Below are 25,557 nucleotides of genomic sequence, written 5' to 3' on the forward strand. Positions count from 1 at the left end.
CGCCCCCCCTTGTGCCCTTCAGGCAGCTTACTGTGGATCACAAGGCGGGTACGGGACGGGCTGATGCGGCGGATGCGGTGTGCGGGGCGGCCCTTGTGGAGCGGCAGAGGTTGCTGTCGCTGGGGGTGCAGCTCAGCTCCGACGGGTACCTGCAGGTGGGGACAGGAACCTGTCGTCCGGGTTGGGGATAAGTGGTTGTGGTTATGGTGGTTGTGGTGGTTGCGAACTCCAGGATTTACCTTACTTGGACTCGGACTCGGCGCATGTGTACTGACTGTCCATTACGCACTACGTAACTGTAATAACAACGGAATGTACGACAGTCGCGTTCCAACGGCGGATCCCACTCTTTCCTCTACATCGCCGTAACCGCACCGGACACGGTCTGCTACTGACCCCCCGATCCAATCCAACTTATCCATAACTCGATAGTGGAAGCTTACCCCGAAACCCAACCGTTCCAACCGCTTTTAACTTCTTCAACCGCTCCAAACCACCCTCATCTGCAGGTTACTGCCCCCGATGGATCCTGTTCCGACATCGCCGTCAGCCGCAACCTGGGGTGTGCGCACCTGAAAGACCGCTCCCTCAGCGGCAGGGGCAGCAGCTGGTGGAGCCCCTACCACCCACCCCACCAGCACATGCAACACCCACACGCCGCACAACGCCCTCCCAGCCGCGGAAGCCGCGGCCCAAGGCACTCCACCGGCAGCGGCGGCGCCGGCGCCGGCGGCGCTGCCGTACGGATCAGCGCCAGTGACCTTTCCGCCGGGGCGGTTGGCGGCAGTCGCAACGGAAGTGCTGGAAGTGGGGAGTGGGCATTGCGACATCAGTACCCGTATCCTCCTCCTCCTCCTCATCATCATCATCAGCAGCAGCAGCATCAGAACCGGCAGGGGCAGGGACAGACAACGCAGCAGCAGCAGCAGCAGCGGCACCGTTACGGATCGGCGCCGGGTTCAGTTTCCGGATCAGTTTCCGCGGGGCTTGAAGAGCTGGGGGGGGTGAGGGCAACGATGAACGAGAACCTCCCAGCTGGGTTGGGACTGCAAGTTCATCACCACCATCAGCAGCACCAGCACCAGCACCAGCAGCAGCACCACCAACGACATCATCATCATCATCATCATCATCATCATCATTATCAAGATCAAGATCAACTGGATAATCACCGCCTCCCCCGCCATCACCAACAACACGGCGGCGCGCAACACCAGCCCCCAGCAAGTTACCAAAGTCAGTCGCAACCTCAACTACAGCTACAGCAGCAGCAACAGCGGTTAGGTGCGGGTCATGGCTTTAACAACCAGCAACTACCAACGCACAACCAAACAAACCGACAGCACCAACAACGGCGCCAGGGCCAAGGTCAACACCAGCTGTATAACTCGCAACAGGTACGGCCGTACAGCTGTCGTACACGGACTGGCTTGTGACCAATAATTGCCAGCACAGTCGTCAAGCACGTTTGTATACGTATATGCAGTGACATGGCTGGAGTGCTATGTGGTTTGGGTTCGTTATTTCCGTTAGCGTCCGTTGCGATCTTCTTTCAAAGCTCGTTTGTGCCGGTGCTGTATAGCAAAGGGTTGCCCCTTCCTGTTACAACGTTACATTAACGAATTTGAAGGAAACGTTTTATGGCCGTAACGTAGCCACGATACGAGCTACAGCTCTGAGCAACGTGGGATCCCCTTTCTTGTTTGCGAATACGGCGTGGTACGGAGGGAGGTTTCCTTGCAACGGATAGGTAATTTTTGTACGGCAAACATATGTTGTGGCGTCAAGGAAACAGCTACAAATCTTAAAACCGTGCTCCTCATTGTGATCGGTGGTGATGCATCCCTCCGCCCCTTTGGATGTTTGTCGGTACTCTTACCCGTGCGCAGAGCACCGCGGGCTGCAGATTCGAGAGCTGCAGCGACCAGTCCATCCTGACATCATTTCCAGGGCCCAACCACCACAACTACCAAAACCGCACTAACAACCATAACCAACAGCAACTGCAGCCAGGTCAACATGGAACAACCGAGCCCATCAAGGTGGGGGAAGTCAACCTCAACCGTCTTAACGGCAATAACGACCATACTCCAACGGCCATGCCAGGAGCGCTGGGCCAGGTCCAGCCGGATGCTTCTCCGTCGACGCCAGAAGACCACCGTATGCCGTACGACTCGCCGACGGGCGTCAGCGGCGGTGGCTCGGAGCAGCTGGGAGCCGTACCGCCGCCGCCGCTGCCGGACCTTCCGCGTATTAGCACGGGCGTTTCCGGCAGCTCTGTACGAACATCGCAGCAGCAGCAGCAGCAGCAGCAGGGGCTCAGTCCAAAGCCACCCCGGCCGCCAAGCGGCGGTAGCGGAAGTCTGGGCTGTAGCAGTGGCAGCGGAGCAGGGACGTCGCTTCCATTTGCAAGCCCGTGGCGGCAGGGCCCATCTGCACCGCCCCCGCCGTCGCCCGCCGTTCTAGCAGCGGTGGCGGCCGCCGCCTTGCTGCCGGCCGACGGCAGTAGCAGTCCGGAAAGCTCCCAGCCGTCCGCTACTTCCGCCACCGATGCTTACGCCAGCACCGCCAATGCTGCTACTGCCGCTGGCGGCGGCGCTGTAGCGCGCGACAACGGTTCGGCACCCGGATCCAGCCCGGGATCGCGGCCTGGATCCGGAACTGGATATACGAACGTTCAGCCTATTGGCGGATTTGGTCACAGCCTAGGCTTGCCGCCGCTGCCTCCGAGCCCGTCGGTCGGCGGCATAGGACCAGGCGGCGGCAGCGGCGGCGGGACATGGCTGACAGCTGGTGTACAGCACTACAGCCACCGCCGCAGCGGCAGCGGCGGCGGCGGACGTGTACGAGATCACAACGCGAGCCCTTCGTTGCCGTTTTCTCGAGGCCTCCTCGGCGGCGGCGGCTACTGCCGATTGTCGCCGCTGGAGGAGAGAGGCAGTAGCAGTAGTGGTTTGGAGGGCATTGGGGCAGGCAGCAGTGGCGGTGCCGGCGGCGGCGCGGGGGAGGAGGACGACGGGAATACATTCCTCGGCGTGCGGTCGGCGGACGCCGCTGCTGGCAGCAGCAGCGGAGGCGGTTGCGGCAGAGGTTGCGATGGCGATAGTGAACTAGTACGGGATTTCATTCGAACTGTCGCTCAGGCCGCTGCCGCCCTGTCTGGCGTGGCCGTTGCCTCCTCCGGAGGCAGCGGCGGCCGCCGCGAAAGTGGCGACGGCGGCCCCGTACTGGCGACAGCCGTGACGTTCAGCGCATGGACGCGGGACTCCGTGTTCGTACAATCCGTGTCGGCGGAGCTGGCGGCGGCGGCGGCGGGTATCCAGACACCGCCTGCGCCGTCGACGCCCCCCGATGTTACAACCCCGGCGGACAGCACGGCCGCCACTACTCCCCGCGGCGGCGCCACAGCGGCCGTAGCCGCCGCCACCATCCCTGACGGCGGCGGCCGCCGCCGCCGCAGCTCTAGCATGTTTGGTTCCGGAGCTGCCCTATCCGAAGTCAGCGCGGGCGCGTGCAGCTCCGCCGCGGGTGTACTCATTCCGGATCCGGTCAGTCAGTCCGTCTGTCTGTCTGTCTGCCTGTCTGTCTGTAACAAATGGTCGTGATGAGAAACGGGACCAACACGTCCCGTGAAATAAAATGACGAACTGTCGTAAGGGTAAAGAAGATCTGTGCGGCGCACCGGTAACGCTTTTGTATGTACGGCAGAGTTTCAAATGGCACCGTTCATTTACTGTTGACCCACCGTTGACCACCGCCACAACCAGCGCCTCTTTGTATTCTCTCTCACTCACTCCCCTTCGTAAGCCCCCGCTTGATTCCGTGAGCGCCTCGTGAACCCTAACACCCCTACCTGCCTACCTGCCTGCCGGCCTGCCGGCCTGTGCACGTGAGGCAGGTAAGGCCGGTAAGCTGACCTCTGTCCCACTAACCCACCCAACCGCCCCGGCACCTGGCTCTCAACACACACACACACACACGCTCTCTCTCTCTCTCAACACACTCTCTCTCAACACACTCTCTCTCAACACACTCTCTCTCAACACACACTCTCCCAACACACTCTCTCTCAACACACACTCTCTCCAACACACTCTTTCTCAACACACTCTCTCTCAACACACTCTCTCTCAACACACACTCTCCCAACACTCTCTCTCTCAACACACTCTTTCTCAACACACTCTCTCTCAACACACTCTCTCTCAACACACACTCTCTCAACACACTCTCTCTCAACACACTCTCTCTCAACACACTCTCTCTCAACACACTCTCTCTCAACACACTCTCTCTCAACACACTCTCTCTCAACACACACTCTCTCAACACACTCTCTCTCAACACACTCTCTCTCAACACACTCTCTCTCAACACACTCTCTCTCAACACACTCTCTCTCAACACACTCTCTCTCAACACACACTCTCTCAACACACTCTCTCTCAACACACTCTCTCTCAACACACTCTCTCTCAACACACTCTCTCTCAACACACTCTCTCTCAACACACTCTCTCTCAACACACACTCTCTCTCAACACACTCTCTCTCAACACACTCTCTCTCAACACACTCTCAACGCACACATCAAAATCCCCACACAGGATTTGTTCTACTACGAGATCAGTCAAGACTCGGAGTTTCTGATTTGCGGCTGTGACGGGTTGTGGGACGTCATGCGGAACGTAGAGGCCTGCCGTTACGTGAGTACGTGTGTGTGTTTGTATGTGTGTATGTGTTTGTACGTGTATGTTTTTATGTATGTGTGTTTTGTTTGTGTGTGCGAAGCTTCCAAGTATGTGACCGGGCCTGACACTGGCCAGGGGCATCTCTAACCGTATACCCCAACGGGAATGAGCACCCCCGCCGAAGCACTACCCTCCTTGTCGGGGGAGAGGGGCGTGAGGGGCCACTATCCCCTCCAGCTCGATGTGGGACATATCCAACGGCAGGATGCGCGTGCATGCGTGTACGCCTTTTTAGCGTGTGTGTTTTGCGTAGAATTGGCAGTTTTGAGCAGTGCCAAGCGCCGTCCAGCAGCCGTCCAGCAGTGTCCATCTGTCTGCCTGCTCATGCGCGGCATGCGAGAAAATATGTATAAAGACCAAAAGCAAAGGCAAATTGTTGAGGACCGTGATATAGGACTGTGATGGCCAACGGAACGCAACTCCCAACGCCCAGAGGCTCCGTTTCAACTGCCAGGCCAACTAACTGAAACTATTTTAACTTGCTGCAGGTCCGCCGATGGCTGGCTGACGGTTGTAGCGCCGCCGCTGCGGCGGAGGCGCTCTGCCGCACGGCGCTCAAGCTGGGCAGTCACGACAACATCTCGGTTGTCGTACTGCGGTTCAGCGGGCGCCCGCTGGTGCGCGTGGAGTCATCCTCCAGGTTGCGGCGCGCGGCGTCGGAGGCCCAATTATGATTTGATGTGATGTCATATGGTATGATATGGTATGCTACGGGGACACAAAAAGCGGTCGATACCTGAATTTCTTTGTTGTATGTGTTGTAGGAGTTAAGTTTCGGCATGCGTACGGCAGCATCATTATTCGGCTTTCTTCTTTTAACCCTCTCAGCCAGTAGCGGATCAGGCCCCGCACACAGGATCGATTCCCAACCGGGGCTTCATTTGCATCCTAGCCCTCCGCACAGAGGCCATTTTTCCTCAGTTTTTCCGCATGTTTTTGCATTTGTGTGGGGAAGGTTTTGCAGGATCTATAATGCACCACCGGCATGGCGCGCGTGTGTGACGGCTGCCAGGTCGTTTCTCATCCCCAGTGCAGGCGACAGCATATTTTACCTTTTAGCGGAATGTGGCTGTATGTATTTGAGCTAGGGGCTGCGGGCTGAGGTGGGTCCAGGCATTACGTGGGGATGTGCAGGCACACGGCATGGGGTTGAGAGACAAAGAGAGAGGCTTTCATGTCGCGGCTGCTGTGGCGCGAGGCGAGACATAACCCGGAAGCAAATCCGGCTGGAGTGACGCGGCCGAGGCGACGGGGTCCCCCTTGGGTTAGCGGGTGCGGAGGAGCACTGGAGGTGTGGGGGAAGAAGCCAAAGGAAAGAAGAAGATGAGACGGAAGAGGGGGGGAAAGGGGAGCAAGCCGAAGAGATGGAGAGAAGGAGAAGAGATGGAGAGAAGGAGAAGAAAGGACAAACTTGCCTGGTCTGCGGAAAAAGGGGAAGAAGGTGAGGGGAAGAAGGAGAGAGGCGTTCCCACGGGAAAGTGGCTGCGGAAGCTCCTCAAGGCTGCTCTCTCAGCCTTGGCGGGCCCAGCCGCAAATTAAAGAGTGGAGGCGTGAAGTAAAGTAGTCCCCATCATACGGGGGACGGGGCGGAATATCTGGAAATATCTGGCCTTTTGTTCTCATCTCATGGGGAGTACAACTCTTTTGAGTATCCCGGCACGAGCGCGGCCGGCCGCCTGCATCTCGCATCTCGGGTGCCAGCTGCGGGCGGCAGGGAGGGGCTGGGAGGTTTGTAGAGAGCGGGCGGCCGGGCGCAGAATGGGGCACCCCGGTTATTTACTTTTATTTAATGCCACTGGGGGGCCACTCGGGGTCTGACTGGAGGAGGTTTGGGTGTAGTGGATTGCGGAGGAGGAGAGAAGCTGCAGGAGGAACGCCGTACTAATGTACGGCGTTGATGGTGCCATGCAGTGTGTCCTGATGGTGGGTGGTGTGCCGTGATGGTGGGTGTTCATGTAGTCATGGTGGTAGTCATGGTGGTAGGGAGTCGTACTGGTGCTGATCCTGTGGCGATGGTGGCGTAGTAGGACGTAGAGTAGTGAGGAAAGGTAGGGTGGGGTACGGGGCAGTCGTGGTTTGGAGAGGCGAGCTGAAGCGGTTCGGGATGCCCGCCGCGAGGACAGCGTCTGAACGCCGTCTTGAGCTCCCAAGAGATGGCCTCTAAGGGCCGTCTGAGCTCCTAAGAGATGGCCTCTAAGGGCCGTCTGAGCTCCTAAGAGATGGCCTCTAAGGGCCGTCTGAGCTCCTAAGAGGTTGGGTTGTGTTGACTGATCCTCCTGTTCTTTGTCGCATGAGGAGGCATCGTCGACCCGTCGGTTTTATCGACCTGTGCAGCGTCCCCCAACACATGAAAATTTAGAGAGACAAAACAACGTCCGGTCGCGGTGGGTTCCGTAGCAGCTTATTGCTTTTGATGCTTCTTGTACGCCTAAGCGTTGAACCGATTGCCGTTGCATAAGCGGAGTTGTACACATTCGTTATGTTGTACGGTGTACGAAAAGAAATGCGTTCGGTTGCCGTACCGCCGAGCGTTGTATCACCACACTACCCCCCCTGGAGCAGCGTTTGCGATCTTGCAAAAAAGCGTGTTTGATTGTGTACCTGTAGGGGAGTTGTTGGAGTTATTTGGATGGCGATGTGGGCCCGATGGTGGTATGAGCCAGGCAGAGCCGAGCTCCAGGGCCCGCGGGCAGCATTTTGTTTCGTCTCCTCTCGTTCCCGAAATTGTACCCCCCCGGCCTGAAAGAAGACCAATCAGGTTTCATCATGGCCGAGAACGGCGGAGCTGGTGTCGGGCCAATTGCCGGCTGAGAGCCGAACTGCTGTTCGGCCTTCTGTAGCGCTAAGAAGGCATTATTTGTTGCACGATCGGCCGGCCGTTATCTCTCTCTTCAGTTTGTCCGATGTTCCTCATTTTTTCTCCTCCTCCTTATTTTCCTCTCCTCCTTATTTTCCTCTCTTCCTGTGCGCGCTGCTCTGCGCGGTCTCTGGCGACCGCGGCGAGCTGGGCCACACACGGAAGGGGGGGAGAGAGGGGCTCCTAGACACACCTAGGGCATGTGCGCATTCGCGTGTCTTTTGGAACGTGTTTTTAGGGGGGATTTAGAAGTGTGTCGGGAGCGGTGTTTTGCATCGCGTGTGCGCAGGGAGGGAAGAGAAGCTCCTGCTGAGGGAGCGTGCGTGTGTGTCGGTGCAATAACTAAGCCGCCCCAACGCCCGCTTGCTTGCTGGCTTTCTTGTTAGCCCTTAGCCTTAGCTTGCCCTATAAACCCTATAGAGCAGTACAAGAGCAATGCAAGTACGACAGGGGAATCCGGGGTTTTCAGGCCGGTTCCGGAGCCGCACTCGCACAATTTCCAGGACCACGTGCGCGTAGCGCACCGCAGCTCACGTCTGTGCTTATCTTTTTGTGTTCTAGCCAATGAATCTAGTTTATTAGCCAGTGCATGTATGCACCCCCTGTATGTACGGCTTTGTACAGCGCATGCGTCTGTGTGTCTCCAGTTTTTAGTGTACTCTACGTTGAGCATATGGCGATATGCTTGTGAGATAGTTGTGTACGCTGCACATATCCGCGGGCCCCCCGGCTTATCCGCAGATGCAAGCATCATATTCCGCATTGTACGGCATGTTGTTTTTCCTCAGAAGTCAGAGGGCGCGCAGGGCACCGGAACCCAGACGCGGCCTAGAGATATGTGCGTCTCTCGCTCGTGGGCCAGCGGCAGCCATTAGCTCCTAACTAGGTGTTCAACAGCGGCTTACCGGCTGGTAATCCAAGATTTTAGTGTTCACCTAGCCACGACAATGGGTTCGTAAAAGTACGACAGTACGAGTTGTACGGTATTAAACACAGGAACTCTTTTGCAGCCATCGTGCGCTTGCCTATTAGGGTCCCGGGGACCAGAACGACGAGTTATCTAGGTTAACATGAACCGGAATCTGAATCTAGTAATTCGGTAGCTCATACGGCGAGCCTTACAATGGAGTTGTTGGAGGTGATGTGCTGGGCGTGTCTCGCCGGTGACACGTTCAGCAGACGCGCCATTTGTGTTATGTTTATTCCCCTTTACCCTCTATAGGGGTTTTCCACTAGTTGCTGTCGTTCAACGTTTTGTCCCCTTGGGTTAGGAGCTGGTTTTCAATTATTGAGATTACACGAATACGGAAGTGTATCATAGGTAACGCCTAAGTTCGCATAAAGTGCAATACAGAAAGATAGAATGTATGATAGGAATGTGAACGAGAGGGCCCTGCCGGGCTGTGCGTCCTATTCCTGGATAGTTCGGTGAGGGTTATCATACCGAGCACAAATGGAGGGGAGTGTAAGGAAAGGCGGCGAATGGGAGGCTGAAGCCTCTCTGGGATCACCGGTTGTTATGTGACCAGTAACAGCTGGTCACATATATAGGCGTGTTGCACGTGCGCTGCAACAAAAAAAGAAAGCAGAGATAGAGCACGCAGCTGGGGGGGGATGGAGTTGAAGGACTTCCCCAATAGACATCTCGTTTCGTTCGTGGGCATTTCGTTAAAATATTTGTAATTTCCTGGTATGGTGCGACATGGGCGATGGCGGCCACGAACAGCCGGATGGACGGATTTTTGGTCCTGCTTGCGCTGATCCTACGCTGGTGTCGCTCCACCTTAAGGTATTTTCATCTGTGTAGTTAAATTTTGAGGGTTTGAGGAAAAAAACGTAAGCCCATATTAAGAAGTAAAATACCAGGGTTTATAACAACTCTCGGCTGTATGTCTCCCGGGCGACCTAGGGAGACAACTGAAATTAGAACGCCTGAAATCACAATAATGATCGAAGTGCCAGCCATGAGCTGCGTGCCTCTGAAGGCCCAATTGGGAGAGAAATGGAAGTATGTATTGCCTCGGTGTGCATCAGTTTAACAATTTCGGTCGGCTCGGACATTATTTCTTGATTGAATCCCAGAGTGTAATACCTAGCACAGGATTTGCGACAACGCAACGTCCTGTCGTACGTGTATACGACTTGCAATGCTAATCATGGGATTACGGGATTATAGGCTTATATAGGGAAAGACTGGGCAGAGCAACGGCGCAGCTTGCAACCTTGCTTCCCGCTGCTTGCAAAATATGAAGACCAAAGTTGATAGGCCCCGTGGAGAGGCCCTTCAACCGGAGGGAACGGTAGGGCGACGTGGGATGTATGCACGCCTGACATACGCACTTGCATAATGCAGACGAGGGAAAACTGGGCCCTACAACGGCACAATCTTCTGAAAGTTCGTGCGGTGCCGAAATTCCGAAACCGACGCGCGGTCAAAAAATTACAGGACCGGCAGATGTACGGAAAAGCTGCTTAACCGGCGAACTACCCACTTGCACGTGGGTAACGGAACTTCCGAGTTCTGCGTTTCTCCGAATTCGCATTTGCGACTTATATTTTACTTTTATGAGGGTCCTAAGGTCGCCTGGCAGGTTCAGCATTATTGCGTCAAATACTTATCGCTTTGTTGTGTGAAGCCATGGCGGATGATGCTCCTACACGCGTAGAATTTTCCAACATTTTCGGGCAACGTCTTATAGCTAAGCGTGACGGGAGGCCAGCTGAGGTTCCTGTAACGGAGTTGGATGGGAAGTATGTAGGCGTCTACTTCAGTGCTCACTGGTAAGGGCCCTTACCCCGACATATTGCTAATGGATTACAAGTAGAGGTGCGCTGTCCTTTCAGCTAGGCGTTTTGCTGCAGGTGCCCGCCTTGCCGGGCCTTCACTCCGCTGCTTCGGAAAACGTACCTCATGCTCACAGCTTTGGGGAAACCTTTCGAAATTGTTTTCGTCTCGAGCGACCAGTCTCAACAAGAATTTGACGTGAGTGGCTCGATAGTCATCGTTTCAAGTGTAACCGTTCGCAAGCTATGAAGTCGGCACCATCGCAGAACTATTATGGCGAGATGCCATGGATGGCGATTCCGTACACAGAAACAGCCTACCGATCGGGTCTCGGGCGCCGCTTCAGTGTCATGGGCATCCCAACGCTGGTGATTCTGTCGCCGGAGGGACACGTCGTCAACACCAATGCACGAACAGCGATCATTCGGGATCCAGAGGCGTCTCGATTTCCTTGGGAGGGCGAGGAGGAAAGGTACTGGTGCTGCGTCCTACAGTAAACCAACGTAGGCTTGTACAGGTGATGCCGCTGTCGCCTCTTGCATACACCTGCAACACTGCAACAGTGTTGCGGTTCAAGTTCAAAACCTCTTCGTGGTACACCTGGTGAAAGGAAGTTCTTTCATTTCCCAGACGGTCAATAAGGGCTGACACGACACTTCAGGGTGTGTGCATGCGGACAGCGAAGAAATCGGACCCATCGCCACGCAGGACCCTGCACTTCACAGAAAATGGCTCGCCTCGCTGATCGTTACAACCTAGCCAGGCCATTATGTGTTTCACGAATTGGGTGCGCTCTCGCGTTTATTGCGCAACCCGCCGACTCCCAACCCGAAGCGGGCTCGTTGCTCTTCCGCCAGCCTCGCACTCCTCCGAAAATCCAGGTTGCACCGCATTCCATATGCATATGCCGGCTTTGCCATGTCCCACGCGCGGGCATTCCTCAGCCCGCTGTGCTCACGCTCGCTCCGTCGTCCCCTGCACGTTCATCCATTCGCCACGCAGGCCGGCGTTCAGCCTGCTGCCCATCTTCCTCATGGTTGTGGCCGCATGGCTCGTGGCACAGTTCTTCTTTGGCAATCGATGAGGAGAACCCATTTCGCGCTGCTCCTCTTAGTCATCCCACTCTCTAAGACGAATCCTCCAGAATGGCTCTCCTGCACTCCTCCCTTAAGCACACCGGAAGGAAGTTCCCGCTTGGGGTCGCGACGGGAAGCCCTGAAGGCGCAATTTCGGAACCCCAACGCAAAATTGCAAACCTGCCATCCTCGGCCTACTAAATACCAAAACAGATTGTGCGTAACCTTCTAAATAGCATGCTGCTTTCAATTTCTGTTTTTCATGTTTTTTTTTGGATTCGGCAAGTGGGTCGTTTGTGTGTTTCCGCATGTCTGTCACTTGCCGATCTGAGCTAGCGTAGGCATTAAATGAGCGACGATGGCAAGGTTATGGTCGTTATAGACCATGAGGTTGCGGACAGAAGGTGCTTGGCTGGTGATGCAAACGGAGCCCATTGAGCGTACGGATGTATGGTGTCCGGATGGTGATCGGGTCCCACATCCCAATAATGAGACCACGCACGGCTGCTGAGCCTCCCAACAACACAGCCCGCCATGACCACGTGGTCAGTAGGCCCGCAGATGGCTTTGTAACTCTGGGTGCTTCATAACTTGAGTGATGCAGACAGTGATCATGCTTGACGGCACGTCGTGTTGAAGTGGGTTGGGAACCACCCGCGGGTCCCACGCGAGGGGGACATGCCGCAACGGCTCGTGGCGGCCAACGCATTGGGCTACATTATAGTCTATAAGGCAAGTCAGCACACAAAGCACTTGGGTTGACACTTGCAGATGTAACAACGGGGGCAGCGATATGGAGCGCGCGGAGCCTATTTCCTAAATAGGCTTGGTCCACCCGACGTGATTGCCGTCGCCGGGGTTATACGCTGAGAGTGCGCTTGTATGCATGAATGTGAATGAAGTGTCAAAAAAGGGCAGGTAGACAGGTTGAATGTTACGCTGTAGCTAGTTGAGTGCTTTGGTATCATCATAAAAATTGTCCCTCTGTTCTCGTGGTTAGCTGTTTCACGGGGTGCTGCTGGTGTTCAGGTATTTCCTGTTTAGGCATAGCACGATAACATGTTATGCTCGTGTTCTACGGGCGGTAATATGTCAGTGTTCTGGTGCCTGGGCGCCCCTCCTGCAACACGATAGCATGTGCATGTTCCGGCCGGACGGCTATAAAGGAGAGGGGAAGTCCAGCAGAGGGGCCCTATTTTGAAGGGAGGACCAGGCAAGGCAGTGCTATAGAAATGTTTTTTTTTCGTTTTTTTGGGAGTCGTGTCCTTGTGTGCTAGATCTAGCGGACGAGTGTTATTGCGCACATGCACATAGCGGTTAAACCCCTTGCCGAAGTTTGGAGTAACGCGGGAATGTCCTTCATCTGCTTGCCATATAACTGCCGCTGGGCGGCGACCAGCCTGGTCGATCACCCTAACGGTGATTGAAAGACTTCCGTTTCTCCTGATTATACGAATGGTATGTATGTACGTATGTATGTATGTTTACCCATTCGGTACCGAGCCCTCTCTTGTCCAAGATGGGTTTTACCCCTTCGTATTACTGAGTAGAGGTGTGTCGCTAATGGGTTGACGGTTTTGTGCGACTTGGCTTCGCACAAGTCCCATACATACGGCAGTGTTATGCGCGGAAGATCCCTAGCAGGGCTCGCCGCTGTAACGACATTCAAATTACGGTGTGTTTGGAGGATTTCAGATTCCACTAATACCACATCAGCTTGACACCCGGCGACGCAAACTATATTCCCCGGTCATCATCACCATCAGCACTGAGGAGGCCTCTCGAGGTGCATATGCTGGCATGTGGAGTGCTTTCGCGCGTGTGTACTGATGGTGTGTGTGTGTATGTGTATCTGTGTGCGCGAGCAATGCATGGCGGCTACTAGACGCAAGCACATTAACTAAGATGCAGCTAATGACAGTTTCAAAAGTTTTTGATAAAGTTACCTCGTGTATCACCATCCACGTGATGGCCATAGAGTGCAATATATTTATTCCGAATTGGGCATCGACTCCGGTTTATTTCCGGACTGGTTTGTGAGTGAGTTGCATCAGATCTAGGCCAGTAGACGAACACATGAAGAGACAAGCAGGAACCAAGGCGTCATGAAGGCCTTACAACCGCGCCTTGCAAGCTAGAGTCTCCCTCCCAAGTTCTAGCATCAACGATGGCACCTGTAAGGGTGCCTGAGGGAAAGGCCATTATTGTAGGACACCGTTATCTAACTGTGTGTGCTTTTCGAGCGCCCACACTACGCCGCTCGCAGCACTCCAGATGCCCGATAAAGAGAGAACAAATGGCCAGTGACCAAGATGCTATGCGCCGGTTAGCAATGACAGCGGAAGTCGGAGGCCATGTGTGTCCCCACAAGTCGCATCTTCCCTTGCTGTGCTTATTTCCGGTTTCCTGCAAAACTATTGCAGTTCTCGCTGGGCGTGTGTAAAACTGCTTGTTGCTGATTCCATCCTTGTTAGGGGGACCGTTTTTTTCCGTTGTTGGCTAAACAACGCAATTTTGGCCTATTCACGCACGCGGAATATTGAGTTGTCACCGCTCCCCGCCGCGCACCCTATATTTCACGATATTGCAAGAAACTTATTATCTGTTAATGTGAGTGGTTTGTTCTGCAGCGGAACGGCGTTTTCTTACGTTCGCGGCGGAGGCCGCCTTCGTCTCCTAAAGGGGTACGCTTATTGTTACTTAAATTCATCCAGCATGATTACGAATATTGAGTCAAAAACTGGCAGGAAGTTCACCAGCCAGCTGCTGTTGCCGTGCTTCGGGGTACAACGTGATGCTGCCATCGGACATGAGGACTAGCACCCAGAAAGCGTCCCCGACAGGGACGAGCTGGGCACTGGGCAGGTTGGAGCTCGAGCACAGTACGATTGCATCGAGTCGACGATACCAGGGCCACACTCAAACTCCTGAGCTTTTGGGGACAGAAGGCTGCTGGGAAGATTGCATCCAAGGACGGCAGCCAGGTGTGAGAATTTTTATCCAATACACAGGTCCAAGTCCTTATGAATGCTGTACAGTGCAACCTTTGTTGCAAACGTCAGGAATTTGTTCCAGCATAGCTAGTCTAAGATTAAACTTTGAGACTGTGCTGGACTGTGTACTTAAGAAAATTGGAGGCTTCTAAGAACGGTGGCTTTTATTTCTTCAACATTTATAACTATCCCAACCTCTTGCGTGCGTGAATCGGCGCAAAGTGCGTTTGTCGCGACGGTTACCCTACCAGGACTGGACCACTGCATCAGTAATCCTTCCACAGATTGAATGTAAAAATAAAAATTTGTATGAAAAGGGGGAAATTTGGGATCTTACACCAATCAGCGCACGCGACACCTGGGTTTACCAATCTCCCCCTCCTAGCCCATCATCCTGCAGCACCATTGTAATTATCCGCTCTCATTCTGTTATAGTCACAGGATTCTCACTGGTCATTACGTATGTCTCTTCTCACCACATGTTTGGAAGTTCCTAAGCGGGGCGCCAGCGTAGTGGTGCGGCCACGGAAAGCCATCGGCGTGAGCACGTGTGAAGTTAGCATCAAAGCCTTCCAGACGATTGAATTCGTGAGGGACGACATCGGTGATCTGGGCGCCTCAAAGCCTGGGCCCACTGGGGTGCGGCAGCGACGAGAAAGCAATCTCAGCAATTCAAGTTTTGGCTGCAACGACGGCTTTGAGACGCTTGTTTTCTTACAGGACGAGATCCGTGAGTTGATAATAAAGGGCGGCCATGGGACAGACGGCCAGCAGAATTCAAGGACCTACTCGCTCAGCAACGAACAATTGCGGGTTGCAGGGCAACTGAGCGATGCGTGCTTACCTATCTATGAGCCCACTACAGACTCCATACTGTTCGTGGAGAAGGGGACGGCCATTAAGCGCCTCGACAGTGACAACGTGATCTCGTTAGTCGCTGGCTGTGAGACTGAGTCCGGCAACAAGGATGGCTGTGGCTGGATGGCGCGCTTTCAGGAAATCACTGCGCTGATGGCCGATGGGAAGGGAAGCATATACGTTTCAGATTACTCCAACGGGCAATGCTCGCTTCGTGTGCTCTTGATCTGGACCGGTCATGTTTGCACTCTGAAAGCCAGGGGCAGGGTGTTGGGGCTTGGTCCTAAATGGCGAGCGTTGTCGTACGATGTGGAGGCCAATATGATGGTCGGGGCCTCGACAACCGCTATCTACCACATGACGCCGTACGGCAGTGAACTTCACTGCCCCGAGCCGCCTGTGGTGATGCGCCTGGTGGCTGGAAACGGGCGAGATAAGGAAGAGGAGGAGGATGGATCGGGGGTGGATGGCAAGGGCATGAAGGCGCGCTTCAAGTCCATTTACGCTATCCATGCAGCCTCCAACAGCCGTGTGCTCGTGGTGGACTCAGCTGGAAAGGACAAGGTAAACCTTCGTGTGGTGGATGCGGATGGCACCGTGCGCACTGTGGCGACCTTCGATGGCTCGGGCTACGAAACGCTCAGTATAGGCGTGCTGCCCAAGGGCGAGTTGGTGTTGAGCTTAAACACCAAGAAATCGACCGGAGCCATTGTTATCGTCAGCGGCGCGAACTTTGCGCCAAGCAGCCAGTTCCTGCCTCGGTCAATGAGGCACTACTCAGCAGTAACCTGGATGAGGGACTAACCCTGGTCTCCAAAAACACCAGCGGGCCAGTGGCGGCGGTGGGTTTGGCGCGGGGCGGTGTGGAGGGAGCTGGGCTGCTTGTGACGCACACAGCAAGGGGATGGCAGTACGCAGGAATGGCATTATTGGCTTTGTACTCCATTATCAATGTTTCTGCCGTACTCACGATTACAGCTCAATATGTATGTGAAGGATCAGGTCACGCGGCGGACTGCGGTTTGTGAGGAGCCGTAACGTCATCAGTTGGGGGCACTAGAAGTACGCTGTAAAACAATTGAGGAGTGCGTGCCTATAGATAACTTATTTTCAGCAATATCTATCATACCACGATGGCACGATCTATAGACCATTCTATACCATAGATTTAAATAAATCTATTTCTAGGTTCTGTCGATTATACGATGGCCCTATCTCCAGACAAGAACAAGAAAAACATGTACAGATGCACATCTGCTGCCCCGACGAGGTGTGATGGCTATATATTAGGGGGGACTGATGGCTTAAAACAAGGCAATGCGTGATTTAGTGCCATTCGCATTGTGACAACGTTAACAAGGGTTGCGTTCTATGTGAAGGCGTTGCCATCCGCAGCGTGCATGTAGTAGCTGTCGTAGACTATCAGGTGCCATGCAGCCGAGAAGATCCGCTTCCCCACATGGAGAGCTGGAACAACAATCTTTCATGGATTTGTAATGAAATGCATACACTACGCCTGGAATATAGATTCCATGGATGGAATCTAGGGGGGAAGGGAGGGAGGGAGGGAGGCAGGGAGGCAGGGAGGCAACCTTCGTCACAAGGAATATATGCTCAAAAATGGGCTCGCAGAGTTGTTGAAGTCGTCCACTCAGTAGAGGCAGCAGGCCAAATGTATACTTGGGTATTTTTCGGCACACCTGCCGACCCACCTGCCCACCAGGCTTATGCATAACGTTCTTCTGGTCACAAAGCTGCCTTGAATTGTATTTAATTTGGTTGTGTGTTTAAATTTTGTATGCAGCTGCATTGCGTTCATTCCTTGTTCGAGCTGTTTGCACCATCTGCGGTTTGCACATCCTGGCACATCCAGACGGGCTTCACCCCATTCATCAACAGCTTGTAAGCCTCATGCCAAAAAAAACAAACAAAAAATATTCAAGAATTATACCAGCAATGCCGCCTCTAATGCGACTCCCTAGCGTACGCGCACGCAGCCTTTACCTGATACCCAGTTTACCACCCAGTTCGCGTCAACGTTTCAAGCAGATGCGTGTTCAAATGCGGTATCTGCTGTGCATGACATGACATGCTTGCCATTAATAATATGATATGGATGCTGTACATGACATGCTCTTCGAACATGACGAGGAGGTTGGGAATGAAATCGCCCGCAACGCCGTATCGATGAAGCCCCCAAGACCCATGCGTCGCCTAGCAAAAATAGTTCCAATTCATTCAGGCGTCATTCTTGGTTCTGTAGCCGCTGTTTTTGCGCTTGGGATTCACAGTCCTGCTGCCGGCTCACGAGTCGTCACGTCCGACAGGGAGCCCCCCGAGGCACTCATACTCCATGCACTTGCAGCTGCTCGGAAACTGTCCTGCGAGCCGTATGCGAGCGGGATATTTATACTAAAACACAGAAACATAGGAAAACACTACAACAGCGCATATCTTCCGTTGTCGCCTCCTAGGAGTCGTCACGTGCTTTCTCATCACCACTAGGGATGTCCACAGGCCCCCTAGTCGTGTCACATTCACTGTGCGGTACTACGCACCGCAGCGTTGACCGCCGGGTTCTTAAAGCAGTCCCCGCATCCTAGGTTAGGCCGGAGCTCCCATAGCTCTCAATCGTTGGCAAGTCTTAACTACTTTTCAGCACCATATATTCCTTAATATCAGCAACAGGGCGTCATGTCTCTCTCCGTGAGCTATTTGGCAACTCAAAATCCTGTGGGAAGGGTTGTGGTGCGGCCTCGGGGAACCACCGTCGGCAGCAGCAACGGCAACCCGCAGACGCTCGTTTTCTTCAAAGACCACATCCGCGAATTGATCGAGATTTCCGGGAGCAGCACCGCTAACGGGACAGCAAATGGTCCGGTATCGGCGAGGACTTTCCGGCTGAGCTGCGAACGACTGCAGGTCGAAGGGCGACTCTGCAATCCCCGCTTACCCACCTACGAGCCCATCACGGACTCCATATTCTTCGTGGAGAATGGCACAGCCATTAAGCGCCTCGACAGAAACAACAGAATTTCGCTGGTTGCTGGCAGCGACACACAATCAGGCAACAAGGATGGCTGTGGCTGGATGGCGCGCTTCCAACAAATCACTGCACTGATGGCAGATGGCAAGGGGAATGTACACGTGTCAGACTACTCCAACGGGCAATGCCACCTCCGTGTGGTGCTGGTCAGGACCGGCGATGTGTACACCCCGAAGGCCAGGGGCAGGGCATTGGGATTCGGTACCACATGGCGAGCACTGTCGTACGATGTCGAGGCCGACATGATGGTGGGAGCCTCACCGTCTGCTATCTACCACATGGCACCGTACGGCATTGAATTCCATAACCCTACACCGCCTGCGATGTTTCGCCTGGTCGCCGGGGACAAGCAGAACTTCGCGGATTATAGACCGGGGATGGACGGCAAGGGCGTGATGGCACACTTCAAGTCTGTTTACGCCATCTTGGCTGGCGCCAATGGCCGTGTGCTCGTGGTGGACTCAGCCGTGGGGGACATGGTAAAGCTTCGTGTGGTGGATGCGGATGGCACGGTGAGCTCATTGGGGACTCTCGATGGTGCCGGATATACGGAACTAAGTGCTGGCGTGCTGCCCCAGGGCGAGCTGGTACTGAGCTTGGACACCAAGAAGGGTTTTGCCGTGATCGCAATCATTAGCGGCGTGAACTTCGTTCCTAGCAGCGAAATCCTAGCTGGGTGGCAGAGACACCCAGTTGTTGCATTGTTGAGCGGCTAATCGTGTTGGCCCCTGACAACATACACCAACACAGCAGGCGCAGTGGTGGTGAAGTTTCCAAATGTGTCATTTATTGTCATCACAAATCTGACGCCAGCGTGGACCAACGTGGACTTGTGTAACTCGACCCGTGGCTTTGTTTGCCAGCTCCGTACATAGCTAGCTAGTGTGCAGTCATACCGCAGTGCAAGTATCGAGCTACTGCTCAACAAAAACACGCTGCCCTTGATGGCAAGGCAGGCGCCCCTCTCCCGTCCGCGGGGGAGAGCTTAGGCGGTCTTTCCTCGTTGGGGCTGGGCAGCAGCATGCACACACATGCACGGGCACACTCACGGTGATACGGGGCGACCCACTTCGAGCTGAGGGTGCTGAGGGCGGCGGAAACTGTATCCGCGAGTTCAGTCGGATGACGGCGACAAATGCCCAAGTGTCTGTGAGTCTGGCGTATGATATTTCCGGTATATACCACGTGGATGTGATGTGCGTAACGCCAAACATGCGGTGCAGCGCTGTAGCCGGATCTATACGGAAACGTACGGCATACCGAAGCCGTGCACTGACGCCGTGTGCGTGGCTTCCGTCTTTTGCGCGATTTTGCGATCTACGTGTGTGTATATCTGTGTTTACGCTTTAGGAGTGTACAATGTTTTCATCACCATACGCACATACAAGGATCGTTAACCATTATTTATCCTCACTTGTTACTGTACAGGTCGAAGCAGGGCTGGTCAGGCAATACTTAACTGACTAAGAAAATTGGTAGGGGCAGGAAACACGGACGCTTATGCATCGCTTAACCTTCGGGTCAACGTTGCCTGTGACTTTATAAGCGCCCACTCTGTGTGACAGCTTTTAGGTGTCGCTGGTGCAGTTGACTGAGTACGCCACATAATCCAGAGCATGGTTTGTTGATATGCGGTCAAAGGCGATCCAGTATTCGCCCTCGTTTCGAAGATACCACGTTCCGTTCTTCAGGTGCGGAACGGGGAAACCTAACATGATTATAACATGGACCTCTCGGCTACGTGGCCCATGGCATACGTTTCTCTACCTCCTTAACCCCGCTTGCTGCAGTGTAATCCGGATCCAGCTGTAGTTAAATTATAATCCGGATCCAGCATAGACACCCACTCGTGCATCACCATCACTACCGCCAGAAAGCACCCAGACATGTCCCCACCTCTGCAGTAGATCGTCCCCCTCAGCCGTTCAGCACATTCTCTGACGACTGTTTAAATAATGGCTGTCCGAACGAACCGAGCACAAGTTGATTGCTACACAGCATTAGAGTATCTGGGCGCATTTCGCGTGTAGGCCGTGTGGCGCACCTGTGGTGCCTACACGCCTAAACGGTGGGTCCAAACTAACGCCCGAAGTGGACAACAACCCCACTCAGTAGGTACCCGGGTCGTCAATCTGCCTTCAAGGTGCGTCTTTTCAGTGTCTTCCCGGTAGCATCACGCCACTCTTATCCGACTACAAGTTACATCATGTCGACACTGGGCGCGTCCGGCATCTCGTCAAACTCGTCCAAGGACTCAGCCGCCTTCTCCAGCTCCTCCATCCGCTCCGCCAACTCCTCGGGTGACATATCCGCAAGGCCAGAGGCCGTGTTCATCGAGACCTGGACGAGCAGAGCCAGGAAGGCGTGCAGCAGCAGCGGCGTGCAAACTTGTATGTACGTCTGTATGTGCTCCTAAAGGTCATGATGCACGCGATGGTGTTCAGCGCGGCAATTTGAATCGCGTAATATTTTCTTGCTGAAAAGGAACAGCGGTCGCAGCAGCAATGCAGGCCATCAGACGAGGTGGTGACCTGGAGCTCGAGCCACGCAAAAAACGGCGTGATGCACAACAACAAAGAGCGAGCACGCTAGGGGTCTCTTCCATTATTGGAAGCCCAACAGAGAATATACTGCAACATCCTCAGCTGTCGATGGCCACTACGCCTGTCTGTCTGTCTGTCTGCTCGCCTACCATTGCACTAACTCACCTCGATGGGGTCGGGTAGCAGAAAGGATTCTTCCAACGTAATCCCGGAAGGCCTAGGGGCCAGGTGGGAAAGGGGTACAGACGTGTACAGGGGGTTAGGCATTAATGAAGCATTGTGACTCCGTCATGACGCCGGCTCATATATAAATGTGCGAGACACTGAACCTATGACATTTTTAGAGTCAAAAGAGGGTTTAGGTGACGGATGCTACACAGAAAGGCTGCACGCCTGCAGAAAGCAGTTCCTCACATGCCGGCTGCTGCAGCTCATCCAACAAAAAGGCGCGGAGAGACGGCACTGCTGTCTACACGCGCGAGGCTATAGGGAAAAAAGGCCGCAAAAGAAAGACGTCAAGAAGGAGCAGACACGCTTGATGACCCATGCCATGGCGCGACGAACACATGTTTGCAGCAAGCACGGACCATCATTCAGCCGGGCCATGTCTGTCACAAGCTTAGCTTCTCAAAACCCACGGGTTGTTAGGCAGTGTCGTGCGGCTGGCAGTCGTTATGGCCTCAGATTAGCATGGCAACCTTCTCAGCACCGGCCCCGCAGACACGTGAGCGCTGCCGGACCTTAAGCCATAACACGCATTGAGAAGTTGTTGTTATCATCATTGGCCGAACCGCAAAACCGTAAACGCACCGCACCGCAGCGCGCGCGGCGGTAACCGCACGAGCTGACGACAGCCATGCACCTGGATACGGTAAAAAAACCTATACCAGATTTCCCCGCGGCAGTAACCCAAGGCACGCGAGGCAGCGGAAATACGTCCAACAACTGGTATCCTAGTTTACGCGAGAGAGAAAGAGCCCCGCGCCTATAGTGCAAACCGCCAATGGTGCGAACTAGTACAAATAGCCTGATAGCAAGAATGGCACTCCCGCGTTGCCTACCTGCCGCCACAGCGGCAACCTGACCCACAAGCCCCAGACCTGCTTTCATACTGCCGGTGTCTGCGGCAGCTGGTGTGTGTAGCACTCTCGCGCGCGCTATAACTGAATCCGGCTGGCCTGGGCCTGGGCATGGGCCAGGGAGCGAGTGCCGTTGCTAGTGCCCGGTACTGTACTACAAACAGCTGGCCGCAGCCGTACACGCATGTGCAGTCGTACCTTATCCGCAGCACAGGCTCCAGCATCGGCAGGGAGCCCACCACACGAACCTCGCTACGGGACAGCACCCGGCTCCTGAACGAATGAACCAACGAATGGATGGGTCGAACCAAATGAATGAAGCACAGGGGATATCGTTTGCAAGCACCTCCGAACATTACCAATCCGGTAATGCATCCAAGGAGCCCAGGAGCAGGGAGGCATGGGCCTAGAAAAAAACGCGCCGACTCGGGCAAAAAGAGACCCCGCACCAGGGTCAGGTGATGGTGTGGGGTCGACGGGGGGAGCGTCTCGCACCGTGCTGTCGCCCTTTCCCCGTCGCAACCCATTCCCCCCCATAAACACAGAGGTTTCCGGGTTTTGCGTACCGGTCACACGCATATGCCGACATAACTCCCGTCCCGTTCCGAGCGCGCACCCTGCACTCCCGCTGTAATGATCGACCGACCGACCGACCGACCGACCGAGCATCAGCACGCGAGTGGCTTATCGGTACCTCGACCAAACCCACCCGCGCTTTAGAATCCGACCCGGGTGCCCCCCCCCCCAGAGGGAGCCCTCCACCATGCAACAACACCTGCCAGACACGGGTGTTGAAGCGGTGCTGGCCGAGTAGAGGCATATCTATTTTTCCTTTCCAAATTCTACCTTGGAAGAAATTAAAAAATTACCCGCTCCCAGTTGCGCCCTCCAACCCCACCCCAGCCGTCCCATGCTTGCATGCTCGTCCCGCTTTTTTCCCTCTTACTTTCCGTCGAACACGAAAACGTTGTCCAGGTCAAACACGGGGCTCTCAAGCCCGCCGTGCTCCGAGGGCTCGAGGCAAAGAAAGTAGACTTTCTTCACCTGCAGGAGGGGGAAAGAAAGGCGTCTGTCTGACACGTGTATCCGTCTGTCTGTCTGTCAAACTGGCAAGCGGGGAAAGGAGCAAGCGACCGGAGGTGCAAAGCGCACACACGGTAAGGGGACCCATTGCCTTCCCCATTGCCTTTCCCCCCCCATCTACCGCCGCGCCTAGCGGTGCCTTTTTATAAGCAGCATTTGACCCCCCAAACACCCTCGCGGCACTCGTACACTGGTTCGCAGGTTTGCACGTGTACGAGATTCACACAGTCCCAAACATACAAGAGACACACAGACACACACACACCACACGCACACATTCACTCCCCTCCGCCTTCCACATCCATTCCATCTCCCCTTCCGTCGGTCCCCGGGACCCCACCTTGTTGGTCGCAGCCTTGCGCTTGAACATGTCGCTGCTGCCGCGTTCCGTCCAGGGTATTGCCTGCCGTCATAAGCCCCAGTTGTTGTAGGACAAACAGCAAATCATACACGTGTCAGAAGGAAAGATCGCACCAGGAGCAGATACGCGCGCGGGGCGGAGGGGTCTCTCGCTAACGAGAAGGCTATGAAAGAGAGGGGAAGAGACCGGGACTCGAGTGCAACGGCAGCGCGGTGCAGCAATGAGCCGATGACCTCATCAGCAGCATCAAGCAAAAACAAAACAGCAGCTGAATCCTCTGGAAGCCTCCAATAAGGCCCCACAACACACAAAATTCGTTTGTCAACTAACTGTAATGCGGGGCCAAACCAGCTGCGCACATGACTTTCCCAGAAACGTATAAACCGGATATGCGCGCCTTGTAACGGCGACGTCTCCGGGTTTCACGGTCCTCCTCTCTAGAGCGCTCCAGGGCGATTGTTATAGCTCGCAGCCTCACAATGGACGTCATTATGAATAGTGGGTATGATAGTATGTACGAATGTACGAATATGTACGAATAGCGCTCGTACGATTCAGGAGCACGGGGCCCCTGTTACGGTACCTGAAACAGCAGAGGTTCCGAGGGCATCTCCCCGTCCAGATGCGGTCGCGAGTACTGCGCAGTTGGCGAGCCGCCGCCACCGCCGTCTGCCGACTTGACAGCCACGTACGAATCGGAAAGCAGCAGCTTTCCGTCTTTTGTCTCCGAAACCAACAGCTCCAGGTCGCCGCCGTCCAGCGCAAAGGCCTGAGCGGGAAAAATTAATCGACAAAATTTTAGATGCATATGCTGTTATATGGATCAGCTACAACAATAATAACATAATAATTAATAATAACAGTAGTAATAATAGTAAAACAGTACACCAATAGATAGATAGATAGATGGAGAGATAGATAACGCTAGTATTAAGGCAAGTAAGTTCTGGCAAGAAGGCGAGTCAGCCGATGGTCCTAAGGGTCATGAACTTGTCTTTGGCCGCCCCCCCCTTTCAGACACACACAAACGCACCTGGAAGCCCTGGCGGCTTAGATCCAGTGGAGAGACCTCTGCACGAGCAGTAACGAAATGCGGTGCAGGGCGGCAACCAGAAACACACGCGTCTCAGCAGCACGCGTGTGGTAGCAGCGGCGATGAAGACAGGTACGGGGAATGTACAGGTTACCTAGCCCACAATCCGTAAGTGCATTGAATTGAATTGCATGTGGGGTGCTTAAAGGTTGCAGTGCCAAGATCAACCGCGGCTAAGGACGCCAGACATCTTCAACCCCCCTGCCCCCCCACACCCAACCATGTCCATAGCCGCACCTCCAGCTGCCCAACGCGGCTTCCCGAAAGTCAATCCCCTATCCCCTTTGCAAGCAATTGCCAGCCAGGGTGGGCTTTGCTAGCCTGGCTTCATGCGTAGAGGCCGGCCAGCGTTCTCCTCGCCTTTTCCCCAAATCCCCTTTTTCCCAAAACCGATCCGTACAACAGAAATGCCGTTCATTTCTCGCCATTAGTTTTTTCCACCCCTTTGGCTTACACACTTACCAGGGACCGCTAGCGCAGAGCTCCCGGCCGCCTCCCGAGCCGCCTTTTCCCTTTGCGCTGCAAGCTCCTTCTCTTTAGTAGCCACCGCGTCCATGAGTAGGTTGTATTCGGCCAGCGTGATGACAGTGCTCTTAGGCTTTCGACTGCTATCGGCCTGATTTTTACTCTCGGCATAGCTAGTGCTCGGCGCAGACTCTGAGGGATCAGGACCCTGCGCTGACGTCCTTTCTGCAGATGCAGATGCGTTCAGGTCGGACGCCTCTTGGCTAACGTCTCCGTCTTGCGCCCAGGCGGCTTCATCCTTCGTTGGGACGTTCGCGAGCGCGGCATCCCAGCCCGACGCAGAGTCGACACCGCCAGTTTCAGATGCATCCTGCTTTTTTAATCGTTTGCTACTCCGCTTTGCACGTGCAATTACCGACTTCTGCCGTTGCGAAGCGACTGCCGGCGGCGCAAAGGACCGGGGCGGCGCCGGAACCGTAAACGAAGTCCTTAATCTATGTGTGCCAAGAGGGCATCTAGCTATTCTCCCTAATTGCATGTTCCCCTATACAATCAAAGTATGTGGGC

At 54.6% G+C, this 25,557-nt stretch overlaps 5 protein-coding genes across 5 annotated transcripts in view; 4 read left to right on the top strand and 1 right to left on the bottom strand.

Moving 5' to 3' along the window:
• The window catches only part of VOLCADRAFT_105422 (uncharacterized protein), a gene marked incomplete at both ends in the record, with an annotated part of 16,231 nt that extends 7,741 nt beyond the window's left edge, over positions 1 to 8,490 (top strand). The window contains 10 exons of the mRNA XM_002952156.1: positions 23 to 155; positions 510 to 562; positions 639 to 1,004; positions 1,074 to 1,236; positions 1,344 to 1,397; positions 1,890 to 3,548; positions 3,899 to 3,907; positions 4,608 to 4,706; positions 5,240 to 5,368; positions 8,350 to 8,490. Of these exons, the coding sequence (XP_002952202.1) occupies positions 23 to 155; positions 510 to 562; positions 639 to 1,004; positions 1,074 to 1,236; positions 1,344 to 1,397; positions 1,890 to 3,548; positions 3,899 to 3,907; positions 4,608 to 4,706; positions 5,240 to 5,368; positions 8,350 to 8,490 (2,806 nt within the window). The remainder of the gene's footprint in view (positions 1 to 22; positions 156 to 509; positions 563 to 638; positions 1,005 to 1,073; positions 1,237 to 1,343; positions 1,398 to 1,889; positions 3,549 to 3,898; positions 3,908 to 4,607; positions 4,707 to 5,239; positions 5,369 to 8,349) is intronic.
• Positions 8,491 to 10,246: 1,756 nt separating this feature from the next.
• Positions 10,247 to 12,375, top strand: VOLCADRAFT_105423 (uncharacterized protein; the record flags this gene model as incomplete). The annotated part of the gene is made up of 4 exons (XM_002952157.1): positions 10,247 to 10,389; positions 10,471 to 10,591; positions 10,660 to 10,865; positions 11,396 to 12,375. The coding sequence occupies 4 exons, from the start codon at positions 10,247 to 10,249 to the stop codon at positions 11,475 to 11,477; spliced, it is 552 nt and encodes a 183-aa protein (XP_002952203.1). The 3' UTR covers positions 11,478 to 12,375.
• Positions 12,376 to 14,774: 2,399 nt separating this feature from the next.
• On the top strand, positions 14,775 to 16,401 carry VOLCADRAFT_105424 (uncharacterized protein). Its single transcript, XM_002952158.1, has one exon. It carries the CDS (start codon positions 14,925 to 14,927, stop codon positions 16,122 to 16,124), a length of 1,200 nt encoding a protein of 399 aa, XP_002952204.1. The 5' UTR covers positions 14,775 to 14,924; the 3' UTR covers positions 16,125 to 16,401.
• A 1,613-nt stretch (positions 16,402 to 18,014) lies between these two features.
• VOLCADRAFT_92879 (uncharacterized protein) lies at positions 18,015 to 19,082 on the top strand (the record flags this gene model as incomplete). Its single annotated transcript, XM_002952159.1, has 1 exon — positions 18,015 to 19,082. The coding sequence occupies one exon, from the start codon at positions 18,015 to 18,017 to the stop codon at positions 19,080 to 19,082; it is 1,068 nt and encodes a 355-aa protein (XP_002952205.1).
• A 1,470-nt stretch (positions 19,083 to 20,552) lies between these two features.
• VOLCADRAFT_105425 (uncharacterized protein) lies at positions 20,553 to 25,528 on the bottom strand (the record flags this gene model as incomplete). Its single annotated transcript, XM_002952239.1, has 10 exons — positions 20,553 to 20,706; positions 21,075 to 21,126; positions 21,971 to 22,093; positions 22,187 to 22,261; positions 22,698 to 22,763; positions 22,935 to 23,032; positions 23,412 to 23,474; positions 24,016 to 24,201; positions 24,466 to 24,503; positions 24,988 to 25,528. 10 exons carry the CDS (start codon positions 25,526 to 25,528, stop codon positions 20,566 to 20,568), a joined length of 1,383 nt encoding a protein of 460 aa, XP_002952285.1. The 3' UTR covers positions 20,553 to 20,565.
• Positions 25,529 to 25,557: the final 29 nt, after the last annotated feature.

This window comes from Volvox carteri (assembly GCF_000143455.1).
Source record: "Volvox carteri f. nagariensis unplaced genomic scaffold VOLCAscaffold_28, whole genome shotgun sequence".
Taxonomy (NCBI): domain Eukaryota; kingdom Viridiplantae; phylum Chlorophyta; class Chlorophyceae; order Chlamydomonadales; family Volvocaceae; genus Volvox; species Volvox carteri.